At 37.3% G+C, this 14,950-nt stretch overlaps 5 protein-coding genes and 1 pseudogene across 5 annotated transcripts; 3 read left to right on the forward strand and 3 right to left on the reverse strand.

Moving 5' to 3' along the window:
• Positions 1 to 419: 419 nt before the first annotated feature.
• On the reverse strand, positions 420 to 1,293 carry LOC103468714 (hemoglobin subunit beta-like). Its single transcript, XM_008415962.2, has 3 exons — positions 1,033 to 1,293; positions 714 to 936; positions 420 to 631 (listed from the first exon to the last, which is right to left on the reverse strand). The coding sequence occupies exons 1-3, from the start codon at positions 1,122 to 1,124 to the stop codon at positions 503 to 505; spliced, it is 444 nt and encodes a 147-aa protein (XP_008414184.1). The 5' UTR covers positions 1,125 to 1,293; the 3' UTR covers positions 420 to 502.
• Positions 1,294 to 2,626: 1,333 nt separating this feature from the next.
• On the forward strand, positions 2,627 to 3,863 carry LOC103468875 (hemoglobin embryonic subunit alpha pseudogene; annotated as a pseudogene).
• Positions 3,864 to 5,159: 1,296 nt separating this feature from the next.
• Positions 5,160 to 6,067, reverse strand: LOC103468711 (hemoglobin embryonic subunit alpha). Its single transcript, XM_008415960.3, has 3 exons — positions 5,735 to 6,067; positions 5,455 to 5,662; positions 5,160 to 5,378 (listed from the first exon to the last, which is right to left on the reverse strand). The coding sequence occupies exons 1-3, from the start codon at positions 5,827 to 5,829 to the stop codon at positions 5,250 to 5,252; spliced, it is 432 nt and encodes a 143-aa protein (XP_008414182.2). The 5' UTR covers positions 5,830 to 6,067; the 3' UTR covers positions 5,160 to 5,249.
• Positions 6,068 to 7,468: 1,401 nt separating this feature from the next.
• On the forward strand, positions 7,469 to 8,321 carry LOC103468710 (hemoglobin subunit beta-like). The gene is made up of 3 exons (XM_008415959.3): positions 7,469 to 7,735; positions 7,835 to 8,057; positions 8,140 to 8,321. Exons 1-3 carry the CDS (start codon positions 7,644 to 7,646, stop codon positions 8,266 to 8,268), a joined length of 444 nt encoding a protein of 147 aa, XP_008414181.1. The 5' UTR covers positions 7,469 to 7,643; the 3' UTR covers positions 8,269 to 8,321.
• A 2,991-nt stretch (positions 8,322 to 11,312) lies between these two features.
• Positions 11,313 to 12,158, reverse strand: LOC103468708 (hemoglobin subunit alpha-A). The gene is made up of 3 exons (XM_008415957.3): positions 11,998 to 12,158; positions 11,684 to 11,891; positions 11,313 to 11,573 (listed from the first exon to the last, which is right to left on the reverse strand). Exons 1-3 carry the CDS (start codon positions 12,090 to 12,092, stop codon positions 11,445 to 11,447), a joined length of 432 nt encoding a protein of 143 aa, XP_008414179.1. The 5' UTR covers positions 12,093 to 12,158; the 3' UTR covers positions 11,313 to 11,444.
• A 1,723-nt stretch (positions 12,159 to 13,881) lies between these two features.
• Positions 13,882 to 14,797, forward strand: LOC103468709 (hemoglobin subunit beta-A-like). Its single transcript, XM_008415958.3, has 3 exons — positions 13,882 to 14,058; positions 14,211 to 14,433; positions 14,557 to 14,797. The coding sequence occupies exons 1-3, from the start codon at positions 13,967 to 13,969 to the stop codon at positions 14,686 to 14,688; spliced, it is 447 nt and encodes a 148-aa protein (XP_008414180.1). The 5' UTR covers positions 13,882 to 13,966; the 3' UTR covers positions 14,689 to 14,797.
• Positions 14,798 to 14,950: the final 153 nt, after the last annotated feature.

The following is a 14,950-nucleotide window of genomic DNA, read 5'->3' on the forward strand; positions in this document are numbered from 1 at the left end:
GAAACTAAGCATTTATGTTTCGATTTATTGAGGAATTATTTCCAGCTTCTTCTTCTTTTTTTTTGTTGTAATTTTACTAATCAACATAAACATTTAATTTCTTTTCATCAACTTGAATAAGTCTAACTGATTGGGATTTATCCATGTAGACAAAGTCAGACAAGTCTATATTTGAATGAGTGAAGATCGTAGAGCAGTCTTTTTGAGGAAAGTTAGCTTAATCAAATATAAGTTACCCAGTTTTATATTAATTACCATTTAAATAATGAAGCAATTTCTTGAACATCAAAATATTAGCGTAGGATTTTTCAGTATTTCTTCATGACCTGACATCTTATTTAGATTTAATTTCCATACTAAATAAGAAAGTTATAAACATGATAATGAGGAATAAAGACAGAGATAACAAAAGAATCTGTTAAATGTGCTAATTTATTTATCAAATCATTCATGGCCTCCTTCTTCTAAAAAATGAGAAGAAACAGATCCTGGCTGAGGCTCTCTAGTAGTACTGCTTCCTCAGAGAGGCCACCACCACGGCCAGGAACTTCTGGAAAGCTCCCTGAACCTCAGGGGTGAAGGCTGCCCCCATCTGACCGGCTACAACAATGGTCAGGCAGTCTCCCAGGAGCTGCAACAGAACACAGCAAGGGTCAGAAAGTAGCAACAACATTAACACCCGTGGTGTAAAGACAAAAAGAAAACAGCTTTACGTTGAAGTTGTCGGGGTCCACTTGTAGTTTCTCAGAGTGCAGCACGCTCAGGTCCTTGTATGTGGTCTTAATGTCGTCCATGTTCTTCACAGCTTTCTCCAGACCTGCCATGATGACCTTCCCGTGAGCCGCCACTTTGGGGTTTGTTGTTATGGCCGCGGCGTTGTAGAGGTTTCCAAAGCTACCAAAGTACCTCTGAGTCCAGGGGTAGACAATCAGACACCTGAACAGACAAAAAAAGATAATTAAAAAGAATTAAAAACCACAAATGAATACATTTTTGGGTAAAAAAAATTGATTTTTTATTTTATTTTTTTACCTGGATAAAGCTGCACGGCCAACGGCATCATAACTGATCTTGGAGAAGATGTCCTGGATGGCGGCACGCTCGAAGTCTGACCATTTGACCATTTTGGAGTTTTTGTTTGGTTCTTTCCTTTGTCCAGTGTGAGTCCGCAGGCCCAGGAGATCCAACTTATAGACAGCCAAGTTCTGCTCCTCCCAGAATTATCAGATGGGTGGAGCTGAGCAGAGAGCTGATGAAGTATTGATTTATTGATCTTCTGAGATTATACAGATTAAATAAACGGTGGGGTAACTTCTGCTTGATATTTAACTTTAGCTTTATGTTATTTGTAAAAGCCTTATTGGTTCTGAGAGAGAAGCTCTGCAACATGTGAACAATATACAGTATTGTAGACAAAATTAACTAAGCTGGTAATGAGCAGATTCAACCATAGTCAGCTGAGAATGTTGCAAATTAAGTTCAGAGTAAAACCTTTTTGTTATTTTCATGAACATGATAGATTAGGCTCCATTTTGGGTTACTTACTTTTAAAGAATACATTTTTCTGATTTCTTTAAGCATGACTAAAATAATAGGACTTATTTTCATTCATATTTGTGAAGGATTATATTATTTGATTCTCTTAAATTCAAACCAGAGAGCTACTTTGTCTCTCTAGGCGTCTTCAGCATTGAGATTGAAACGTTTTTCTTGCCCTGCTGTTTGAATCTGATAAAGAGATCAGGTGGAGAGAAAAGACCAAATTCAAGAGAATACAGTTTTCCTTCCACACACAGCAAAAGAAATGCAAATAATTTAAGACCCACAACTGCTTTTGATGAAAGAAAATGCCAATTTTATGGAAATAATTTTGCTTTAATTTCCCTGTGAAATAAATAATTAGAGCATTTGTGGTTTCTAAACTTTTTGTCAACATCATCACCAAAATAAATCTATATAGACCAGCTTTTTATAAGAAGGAGGTGCAGAAGTCCTGACAGAGTAAAAAATTTAAAAAGGGTTTTTACATATTTATCTTGGTAAAAACAAAGGAGCCCCGTTTGTAAATTCTTTAAGGCTCAATTGAAAATAAATAAGAAAATTAATATAACGTATCTAAAAAAAAAAAACAATTAGCCACTGTTTCTTAAAAAACAACAACATTTGTTTAATTTGGCTAATTTAAACAAAGATTTGAGTGCCCAAAGGTCTGCTGAGAGTCATTAGATAGATGTCACCCTTTTTACTATGAAGTTATAGAGATGGCAAGATGGCAAGAAGAGTTTTTATTAAAAGACGATTTGTAAGAACATCCAAATAAGCATCGACTAGTGATGGTGGGCAGAGTTAGTTTAATTTTGGAATTGCAGTCGGGGGAAACACAAGGCAGCCTGAGGGCCACAAATGGCCCTGAGTCACACTTTGCTCCACATCATCCCCATACTTCTATTTTACACTTTCTAATTCCCCCCCTCTCCCCTAAACTTGACATTCTAATAAATAAATTTAACTTTTCAATTTTATTTCCTTTAATCCAATAACAATGATGTTAACAACACACTTATAACATACATTTGACACGAAAAGTACATTTTATTTTGGAGATTTATATTTGCTGCTGATTGAACAATGAAACATGTACAGTCAGATGAACATCTCTACATAAGTAAGCTAAATAGCATTAACATTTATTTCTATTCACAGATATTCTTCTTAAAAAGCTGCAATAAAGGCGAACCGTTAAGATTCGTTATCACAGCCTGGTCACTCTTACGTCAACGTGCTCTCCAGCGCCGGTGTGACAAAACGGATTTTTGTCTCTATCTAGCTCGTGAGACGTCAAACACAGATATCTCCTAGGTGTGTCCATTTCCATGCGTCATCACAGTCCTGCAGAAAGTTCAGACTAAAAAAGAAAAGAAAATAAAACAAGACATCAAAGACATCGGCACAGATCCTATTTCCAGGTAAATACCCTAAAAACATACATTTTAAAGTTTTGTCTAAAGATTAAAAGTTATTTTTTCTTTTTTTTTAGGATGCTTTTGGTTTTCCCACAGACCAAGACCTACTTCTCCCACTGGAAGGACCTGAGTCCCGGCTCTGCTCTGGTGAAGAAGCACAGAGCCACAGTGATGGGTGGAGTAGCTGACGCTGTGGCTAAAATCGATAACCTGACCACAGGTCTGCTCAGCCTCAGTGAGCTGCATGCCTTCACTCTGAAAGTGGACCCGGCAAACTTTAAGGTACTGCATGTTCTACTTCAGCAGAGCTCTTGAAGCATATTTTTTGATCGGCTGTGTTCATGTACGTTGCAGCTGGACTTATATTTATCTGCTCTCTCCCACAACATCCAACATGTGGTTTTGGCCATCATGTTCCCCAGAGACTTCACCCCCGAGGTCCACGTGGCCATGGACAAGTTCCTGTCCGCTGTGGCTCTGGCTCTGTCCAAGAAGTACAGATGAAATTCACACTGGAACAAAAAGGCTGAACGGAAGACATGCTGCCTTTATGTTCTCTGTCCTTCAGTTTGAATAAAGTAATTAATACAATTTTAAGTGGTTGTTTTAATTAATCTGTCTTTTTCAAGTCACATATGAGTTTCACTTTAGCCTCATGTCAACTTAGAAGTTAACAAATCTGTCTGCACCTTCACGATGTGCTGATCAACACACCTTATAAGTGATATTGATATTGCATATTTGGCCTATGCTGAGTTAATTTTATTGACCACAAATTATTCCTTCTAATTTTCAGAAGCTGGAGTATTTTTTTTTATGTTATTATTACACATTTTTACCCACGTAAAGCTAATTACAATATTAAAGGAAATAGTTATTCAGTTCAATTCAGTTCAGTACAATAACTTAATAATTTCAAGGCAAATCATTAGTACAAGTAGACTCAAAGGTAATAGCTCAGACAATAGTATGAATAAGATTCACACAATACAATTTTTAAGACATGTCACTGGCCAACTGGGTCCATTTTGACATTGTGTTCAGGATCCAGCAATTAGTTCAGATGAAGGAAATGCTTTAAAAAACTAACTTGTTCCCACCAGAAGCTGTAAGCGAATAAATTCATGAAATTATCTTTGGTGACCGTAACTGTTTTTTTTTTTTTTTTCCAGAACTTCAAAACTCCTGCATGCTAACTGTTTGTGCTGTATCCATCTACTCTACCTTGACTGGATTTGGAAAAGGGTTATTTTATACAAAAAGTAAAGCTTCCTAAATCCCCAGCTCTCGGTTTCATTTGCACACACAGTGGTGTATTACTGTGTGGTGTATAGTGGTCGTGTGGAATGCCTAAAATAAAATCTCACTATTTTGTATTTTCCATATTGGTGTAGTAATCGGGATATGCTACGTTTCTACCACTTTGATTTTTTTCTCTCTGTGTCCAGAGATCAGGGCGCAGCTGTTAAAGTTTGCTTTCAAAGTCGACCTGATTTACTGACTAAATGAGAGGATAACTTGAAACTGGTCATGCTGAGCTCATATCAGCTTTTCCTCTAACAATAAGGGTTTTCTTGTTTATTCTTTGAACATTTTGCTTACTCTTACTAAGCCTGAAAACAAACATTCTGACTGTTTATGCTCCGACTCTAAAGTGCCGAAATTAACGGGGAGACTCATTAGCGTCAGTAAAGCTTGATTTGCCTATTCGGTCACGTAATTTCTCAAATCATGACCAGGGATTTTTCAAGAGCGTTTTATGACTTCAGCGTAGTTGACTGCAGTGACTACATTTGCCAAACTGTGTCCACCGAAAGTTTTTGCATGTGAACCTAAATAGCTGGTGAGCTTCTGTCCTTTCTGTCTTTAGACTTTTAGATTTTTTTCACCAAAGACTTGACATGTAATATCCAAGTTGAGGCCCTATTATTTTACCAAATTTGACTGAAGATGAAGTTTAGTGTGCATTAAGCTATGTACAGAAATATAAACAAATAAAAAATATTTAATAGGTTCATCAGAATGCATTATTTTCCAAATCACTTTTGTATGAAGATACTGCACAGCTCAGTCATGGAAACATATGGCTACATCTGTTAGACTTTTCACCACATAAACCATAGTTTGAAGTCTTTGTGAAAAAAAAGTTCCCTATTGGAAACAACACAAACAACAAGCGACAATTTAACTCAGATTTTTACTTATTTATTTATTTATTTTATTAAGGTTGAAAACAGACAAAACAAGGTGTCCACGTTGTCTGTCGCTTCCTGCTTTATTAGCTGTTCATCTGTACTTCTCGGACAGTGCACGGGCCACGGCAGCCAGGAACTTGTCCATGGCCACATGGACCTCAGGAGTGAAGTCGGTGGGGAACATGATGGCCAAAACCACAAGGATGTTGTGGGCAAGAATCTGAGGAGAAAAACCAACTGTAAAAATCTTGCTTTTTGTGCAAAGTTTGACGCGCAGTAAACAAACTTCTCTTTACCTTAAAGTTGGCAGGGTCCACTCTCAGAGTGAAGGCATGCAGCTCGCTCAGGCTCAGGAGACCTGAGGTCAGATTGTCGATTTTGGCCACAGCGTCAGCTACTCCAGCCATCACCGTGGCTCCATGCTTCTTCACTGGAGCAGAGCCGGGACTCATGTCCTTCCAGTGGGAGAAGTAGGTCTTGGTCTGTGGGTAAACCACCAGCATCCTGTACAAAACAAACACTTTGAACACATGCAATATTTGTAGCTGCTGCTTCTTCTTTCAGAGCCATGTTTACCTGGACAGAGCATCTGCGCCGATGGCCTCGCCATTGGAAGAGATCTTGGCCCAGAAGGCCTTCACTGTTGCCTTGTCCTTCGCAGAGAGACTCATCTTGTCTGACGGCTAAGTTTGAATGTGGAGTTTCAGCACAAGAACAGGAGGTTTTATAGACGGAAGAGGACAGGGACACACCCTGGTCACCTCTGAGATTATCTGCACCCAGAGTTGTTCCAGCCGAGATACGAGATAAGCACAAAACCGAACTGTAACGGTCACTCCGAGGACCCAGGCAAGAATCAAACACCACAAGTTACAAATGGGTGACTACACAAATAACAAGAAAATTGGCCTGCAGATAATAGAAGTTAAATTTATCAACATAAAGAATGTAGTTTTATACAACTTTTATTCTTATGAGTTGTTCACAAACAGTATCAGCAAAACAAAATACAAATAATTAAGATATTTAAGAATATGTCTACTCATATACTTCATAAATTTGCTCTGTTAGATGTCAGCTAATCATTTTTTTTATTGATTATTCCTCCATAAATGGAAAGAGTGAAATGTGTCTAAACAAGGCAATAAAACATGGGCAATAAAATCTGCAAATAATGGATATTTTCACATTTTATATATTCATGACCCTGTCTAGGCGTATTTAGACCGGGGCTTCCAGAGCTTTATGACCAGATTCTTTGCTACATTTTTTAAAAAAGTACTCAAACTCAGTTGCATACCCCTTGGTCCGACATTCCTATTTCTAATAACTGCACAGTATCTTTTATGTTATAATATTATTACTAGTATTACATTATTGTTGGTTGTTCATCCTGTTTTTCATTATTTAAAAACTTCTAGAACTTTTTCTCTGAACTCAGATCTGATGCTGCTTTTACACCTGAATTTCCCCTTTGCAGGACGATCAGGGTTGTTTCTATTCTGGTCTAAATTTCACTAAAGAGGACATTTAAAAATACATTTCTTGTTGAGGGTATCGTGGGGGGAAGCGAAAGATGCAATAAACCCCCAAACTAAAATTAGAATGACACTTTTATTTAAGAACAAGGTGATTTGTTTCCGTCCACTTCAACAAAAACCTCAAGTTATGGAAAGTCTGTATGGAATAGGTGGAAGCAGAGCACCATAACATATGCTGAACTTAGTTGTGAAACTTGAAAGCTGATCTGGGTTAATTGTGGCATATTTTATACTATTTTCATTTTAAATTACGTATTAGCTAACATTTAAAAACTAAGCTATTTTGGAGCTGGACTGAGCAACCCCATGTTTCAAGATCATGACAATGCCTCTTTAATGACTTATTTATTTACTGTTTGTCTCTCAAACCAACACTTGTTTAATCTGATCGTGAATTCATTTGTTTAATTATTTATTTTTTATACTCTTTCATTATCATGCTTGTTTAATTATCTATTTTATGAATTGCTCTTAATTATACTGGGTAACAAATGCCTTGAAACATGCAATAACTGCATGCAAATTCAAGCAGATGGTGATGCAGTGAAATTATTACAGAAAATTGCATGGCAGGATTGTTTAATCTCCATTAGAAACAGATCAGAGGCATTCAGTTAGTTAGTTAGTTAGTTAGTTAGTTAGTTAGTTAGTTAGTTAGTTACCCTGAAACAATGACTGATCTCGTCCTCAGTCCCAGATAAAACAGTGTTGCTTCAGTCATAAAATAATTGTAATGATCAAAGACCTTTTTTTGATCATTGTGCACTATTTGCTTTATTTGGTGTTTTCCCATCAGTTCTTAAAATCGATGTATCAAGAAGCTCCTCTAAAACTCCTCCCATCTGATAACTGTGGGAGGAGCACAGCTGGATGTTTATAAGGTGGATCTCCTGGGCCTGCTGACCCACACCAGACAAAGGGAGCGAGCAAACAAAAACTCCAAAATGGTCAAATGGTCAGACTTCGAGCGTGCCACCATCCAGGACATCTTCTCCAAGATCAGTTATGATGTCGTTGGTTCTGCAGCTTTATCCAGGTGAGACTTTGCTGCATCTTCATGTTTCTGAATTAAAAAAAAAAGGGGGGGGGGGGGAAATATCTGCAAACAAAATGTTTCAAATGTATGTCTCTTCAGGTGTCTGATTGTCTACCCCTGGACTCAGAGGTACTTTGGCAGCTTTGGAAACCTCTACAACGCCGCGGCCATAACAACAAACCCCAAAGTGGCGGCTCACGGGAAGGTCATCATGGCAGGTCTGGAGAAAGCTGTGAAGAACATGGACGACATTAAGACCACATACAAGGACCTGAGCGTGCTGCACTCTGAGAAACTACAAGTGGACCCCGACAACTTCAACGTAAAGCTGTTTTCTTTTTGTCTTTACACCACGGGTGTTAATGTCGTTGCTGCTTTCTGACCCTTGCTGTGTTCTGTTGCAGCTCCTGGGAGACTGCCTGACCATTGTTGTAGCCGGTCAGATGGGGGCAGCCTTCACCCCTGAGGTTCAGGGAGCTTTCCAGAAGTTCTTGGCCGTGGTGGTGGCCTCTCTGAGGAAGCAGTACTACTAGAGCCTTGTGTCTTACAAAACTGAATGAATAAATAAAAGAATAATTTTTAAGAAAAAAAACCATCTTTCTCTTTCAATTTCTTTCTCATGGCACATAATCACGAATGTCCGTTTGTTATTTTTGACTGACATTAGTAGTAAAATAAACTTTAGGATAATTTAAGGTATTTAAATGCATGTATGAACAACCTAAAAGTCTTAAAGAGTTGCCACATACAAATGAGAAGAGAATTCATCCAAGAAAGGTAATGTTAGTTTTGTCTGTTCCTGTGTGTGGGAGAAAACTACAAATTGTCAACATTTTATTCTGTAAATGTTTAATTCTTTGCGCTGGTCTGCTAACGCAGGCTGTGCACAACTCTTGGGAATATTAACTAAAAGGCAAAGATTGCTTAAACTGCAGGACGGTTGGTGATCATGATAAGTTTTCACACATTCAGATTTGTCTTTCCATCTTGAATAACAACTGTTTTTGACTACAATGTAAACTTACAAAAACCTCTGAATATATTTAAAAAGAAAAGACGTGTATTTTATACTGAATTACTTTCACATGTAAAGCCACACTTCGTAAAAATCTTATCGTCCAATCTAACTGGATGACAAGTTCAACTCAAGTTTGGATGTATGAAGTTAAGTTTTTATTTGTTTCTTTGTTCATTTATGTTCCAGACTGTAAAAAAATGATTTTATTATGTCCAAGTTTGTCTGTTCTCTAGACCAGTCTATTTTTTTATCACCTAGAAAAAAACTCCCCATTACATCCGTAATTATCCTCAGTCTTTACATTGCATACTGCAAGAGCACAACATAATTGACTTTTAGAAAGAGTTTAGTAACTTAGTTCTATTAAACTGTTTTGAAGAATTAACTCTCTTTTTTTTCTTAACTTTATTTATCATTTACGTTTATTCTGACTGATTTGCTTTGGATTGACAAGCGTACTTCTAAAGACAAGTTCAGTTTTTCAGTTAATAAGCTGTGGTAGACTCATAATCAATCTTGAAGGAGATGTCCTGGATGAAGACATGCTCAAAGTCTGTGCATTTAATGATTTTGTTGTGTTATTTATTTATTTTGTGGTATTTAGATGTGCTCCTTTTGTCCAGTCTCCTCTCCTCCCATAGTTATCAGACAAGTGGAGTTTGACAGGGTGTCAAATAAAAGTTGATTTCTGGATTTGCAAACCCTGAGGTTGGGGCAAGAAGTGTACATTTTACATTGTCTCTGCAGCTTGAACCTCATCTATCTGTGCTGTTACCTGTAATGCGTTGCCTATGGACACTTGATGCTTTTGGAAAATATAGTTCAAATCTTTAGTTTCTTTTATTTGTCTAACAGCACAGTTTCCAGACTTTCTAACTTGTTGCATATTTTAATTGTAAAGCTCTGACCACATTGTATTTCATTAAACCAATGTATTATCTACTTATTAGAAGCTTATTTTTTCAGGGGCTTTGCATCAGAAATGAAATTCATAATCATATTAGTAAAGTTTAACATTTAAGTTAAAATATCTTTTATAGGTTGCAGACTGAATGCAAGACATGTTTGTCCATTAGATATAGATGTATGCATCATGTCCATATAAAACAAGCACATTCATAACACAAAGAGAAGAAGAAAAGAGTCTAAGAAAACTTATCTTAACTTAACTTAACTTAACTTAACTTAACTTAACTTAACTTAACTTAACTTAAACAACCTTAGTGTAACAACACCTGGTAGTGTTTTTCTAGTTTCTCAAAGCCAATCCAGTTGTGAATGTTGTTGTTGTCTTAAGATTTTAGAAAACAAAATACACCTTTGGATTCACAGTATTTTAAAATTAGACATGCACAACTAGGTTTTAGCTGCATCCCTTTGCATAATTTTGGATTTTTAAATTCTCTGACATGCAGTTGTCACTAGACATGGCATCCAAAGAATGTTTATATATATATATATATATATAAAAGGTGAAGACAACAGTGGTGCTTGTGGTCATCGGGGCCCTCGGGGCAGTCACCCCCCAAGACACTGCGCAGAACCCTCAAGCTCCCAGGCCTCTGATAGAGGACCCGAGCTCAGAGGATGAAAGAGACCACCCGGGGAGGGTGAGAAGGGAATTTACACACATATATATACTGCTCAAAAAAATAAAGGGAACACTTAAACAACACAATATAACTCCAAGTAAATCAAACTTCTGTGAAATCAAACTGTCCACTTAGGAAGCAACACTGATATATATGATATATATATATATATATATATATATATGTAGCATGTAGCATGTAGCCTGGGAGCTACTGTTGATGTTTGAGAGAACTTGGGCAGCCCCTTAGTTTCACTGACTGACTCCTGACTCTGTGGTGCTTAGTAAGCAGATAAGCAGCACAAGGTGCCATGAAAAGGGAAAGTGTAAGTGAAGTAGCAACTAAATGTGGAAGCCAGCACTTGTCTGGTTTGTGTTAACGTTACTGTAAAGATCAACATCAATTTCAAGAAAAGAAAAGAAAGATTGTAGAGTGTGTACTTATAGGTTTTAATCTTGAACCACACAAACGGGTTTTTTTTGTACGGTTTTACCAATACAGCTCGCTGAATAACAGCCAGCTGTCAACAGCAATGCGAGTTGTTTAGTGATCCTCATCTGCAATCGTCTTGGCAGAAGCACTCGCTACGGCGCTTATTATCATTTTACAATAAACACGGACACAGTCCAACGCCATATTAACTTAATGTTATAAATTGTTTTATTTTCATGACAAAATATTTGGTTGTAGACATCAGATAGCACATTTATAGCCTGAAAATATATATATATATATATATATATATATATATATATATATATATATATATATATATATATATAAATGAAATATATATATGTCTCACCAGTTCTTTGACTTTATTTAGTTTAAATTTACATTGTTTGTTCTCAGTGTTTAATTTCTTATTTCCACAACTTGACATAATTACTATTTTACTCTTTTGTGTGAAGATTAGGAAACCATTGCTTTTAGAAGTGAGGTGCAAAAGACAAAAAAAAGACACAGCTTTTGTGGACAATTATTGTATCTTTAATTTATTCAGCCAACCTTTTGAACTCAAAGGTGTTGTTGAATTTTTCTTTTGGATGACATGCAGTTTTTTTTTGTGCAGTCGATCCCCCCTCCGAGAGGCTGGATCTTAGCGGTACTTCTCAGACAGAGCCAAGGCCAGGTTCTGCAGGAACTTGTCAACGGAGACATGGACCTCAGGGGTGAAGTCAGCAGGGAAGTACAAGGCCAGCACCAGGATGATGTTGTGAGCGAGGATCTATTGCATGAGGAACAAACAACACGTTAATGTTGGCATTTTACGATTGTCCGTGAAGCTTTTTAAATGTTGACGTTGCTTTAACTTTTAACTTAACAACTTTTACCCACCCTGAAGTTAGCAGGGTCCACTCGGAGCTTGAAGGCATGCAGCTCGCTGAGCTTGGACAAGGCACCAGACAAGTCATCGATCTTTCCGACGGCGTCCCCAATAGCTCCCATGATGGTGGCTCCATGCTTCTTCACCTGTGCAGACTCTGGGCTCAGATCAGACCAGTGTGAAAAGTAGGTCTTGGTTTGCGGGTATGAGATCAGCATCCTAGAAAATACACACGAGATTAAGTTAATCCGGATTAAAGAATAAAACATTTAACCATACATGGTTGAAAAATACAACAAAATCGACAATAAGAGAGAAAACCCACCTGCCGAGGGCCTCGCCTCCCATCTCGGCAGCTTTAGGGGACACTTTGTCCCAGAAAGCCTTCACCACGGACTTGTCCTTTCCAGAGAGACTCATTTCTGCCTTTCTAGTTTCCAAGTTGAAAGAAAAGAAACTCTGCTACGAAATTGCTGTTAGTGGCGACTTATAACTGTCTTTGTTTTATATCAAGCCAAAATGCACCACGCCCTCTATCAAATGCAGACCCCTCCTCTTTGGCAGAAATTACCAGAAGTTTCTATAATTCTTGAGATAAAAGATAACCACTCCCTGACTTTGACCACATGTCTGTCAATATTTTATTTCAGTTTAAAAAAGTGCATTTTTTTATTTTAATTTTTCAAATTCACATCCAAGGAAAAATACAAGTCCACATAGATGAAATGTTGCATATTACGAGGACTGTCCCAATAGACGTTATTCATATAATTTGAAGGTATTCTAAAGATATTTAGAGAATCAATTGAAGAAAAGTAAGACAGGCATAACTGCATTTAATGAATTGGTTTCATTCATTAGAGGAAAAAAAAGAAACAAACACATTTGATATTCAACCATGTTAAATGTGTTTGATCAACACCAGGAAATGTTACCCACTCTAGATAAATCATATATTTTGCTTATAACACATTTTTAAAACAGCAGATGAAGGTTTTACTTGTCTTCATAGTAACAGGTGAAATGTCCAACTTTTTGAACAACCAATATCAGTGTGAAATAACAATTCTGTCATCTATTCTAGAGACTTTGCCATTTTTATTCTAGATTTCAGGTAGCAGCATTCCTTTCTAGCTGCTCTTCTTTTATCTACGCAATGTAAAAACATATATATTTGGAGAGAAAGTGAATGTAACAGCTTCCAGGCCCCTTTGTGGGAACAATTTATGAGTTTTTGTCAACGACTTGTCTACTTGTCTTTTGTTGGATTTAGTAGAAATGCAATTCAGCAAAATTCCAAAATCAGTGATGGGTTGATTAAAGACATGCAAGGAAGAATATGGTCTATATCAGTCATTTCTGTCCAGTAATAGAAATAACTTATATGTATGTGTATGAAACCCATATGAAAGTTCAGAGGGCCTCCTCATACAGCTGAAAGATATACCTTTACAGGTTACTTTTACCTTTTGACATTAAGGGCTCTACAGTTTATTGGGTAGCGGTGAGTTATTTACTCAGTGACATCCCTACGAGTGTTAGAAACGCTATTGCTGATTAATACGGCGTCTCTAAAAGTGCATGGTTTGATATAAATGGGTGCGGTCATCTGAATTAAATGATAACCAACCCATCAAAACTACTGAACCCTCAGAGCGGCGGTGAAGAGACCATCTTATCACTTTCATTGGAGCAAGTTGTTTCATTGATAAACTTTTGATGTCTCATTCTTTCTGTTCTGTACATAGATGACGAGGAAAGCATGCTATTTGTTATTAGCATTTCTTTTTCCATGTAGCCACTGACATAATTTCCAAAATATTTTATAGTTAGAATTACCCAGAACATACACAATGTCAAGCTTCTTAAGCTAAAATATTGTTCTGCACAGTTGTACAACATACAGTAACCAAAGAAACATCAATGGAATCTGTACTCTTTCATTAGATTTAGTTATGTTTCTTGTTTGAATGTTATTAAAAGAGCAGCAACACAGAAAACAAAACAACAACAACAAAACATTGCATAAAATGTCACCCATAATTATATAAAACATTTATGTTTATTTTCTTCTTATCAACCTTTTCCAGAAAGCCCGCCGATGATCATATCGACATTGTTAAGGGTATAACCCAACATGGCACAGACTTTTGTCCAATCAGATGCCTCCTAAACAGAGAGGAGTGGCACTGGGAAATTAATAAAAAGCTCTAAGACTATCATTCTCAAAAGGGTTGTGTCCTGAGGCATTTAAATCATTTTCTGTGGCATAAAGACAAATTTAGCTCATCACCATGGTCGAGTGGACAGATGCTGAGCGTCAGGCCATCACAACTCTGTGGGGACAAATTGACGTGGGTGAGATTGGACCCCAAGCTCTGATCAGGTGACCCTTCATAAAATGTTCATTTATTTATCCATCTCCTTCTTCAGGTTTAACACATTCTTCAAATCAGCTGGTAGCATACCCAGGCCACTGAATTCAGTTTCACATGTTTTAATTCAGTATTAACCTTTGAAATTTGTCTCTCGAACCAGGCTTCTGGTTGTGTATCCCTGGACTCAGAGGCATTTTGGATCCTTCGGAAACCTGTCCACCTACGCTGCCATTGTCGGAAATGCCAAAGTGGCTAAGCATGGGAAAACTGTGATGAGTGGACTGGAAACTGCAGTGAAGAACATGGACAACATCAAGAACGCCTATGCCAAACTGAGCGTCATGCACTCTGAGAAGCTGCATGTGGATCCCGACAACTTCAGGGTACGGTTGTTGTAAACTCACTCGTCATTGAGTTTTTTATCAAAGCTCCTTTGGTGAAAAACAAGTTTTAATGTTTTTATCTAAATGGTAATAACATCCTTGCAATACTTTTTTTCATTTCAGACTCTTGCTGAATGCATCTCAGTGGTTGTGGCTGCCAAATTTGGCCCCAGTGTCTTCACACCTGGTTTCCAGGAGGCCTGGCAGAAGTTCCTGGCTGTGGTGGTCTCCGCCCTGGGAAGACAATACCACTAAGCAAAAATAAAGCACGCTTTAACATGGAACCGTTTTTGTAAAGTTTCTAAAATGCACCATTTGCTGGTTGGAAGCTGTTGCAAACTCCAAATAAAAACTGAAAATCAAAGTCTATGGTTCTGTTCAATATTGCTTGTTTAAAGTAGCTTTCAATTTTATTTAGCTGCTTTGCAGTCTGTTGATTTTTTTAAATATTTTTTTCCGTTGAAGTATATATGCAGATTCAATAGAAAAGAATTATCTTTGGAAGTCTGCCCCAATT

This window comes from Poecilia reticulata, chromosome 8, assembly GCF_904066995.2.
Source record: "Poecilia reticulata chromosome 8, P_reticulata-male-v2, whole genome shotgun sequence".
Classification (NCBI taxonomy): domain Eukaryota; kingdom Metazoa; phylum Chordata; class Actinopteri; order Cyprinodontiformes; family Poeciliidae; genus Poecilia; species Poecilia reticulata.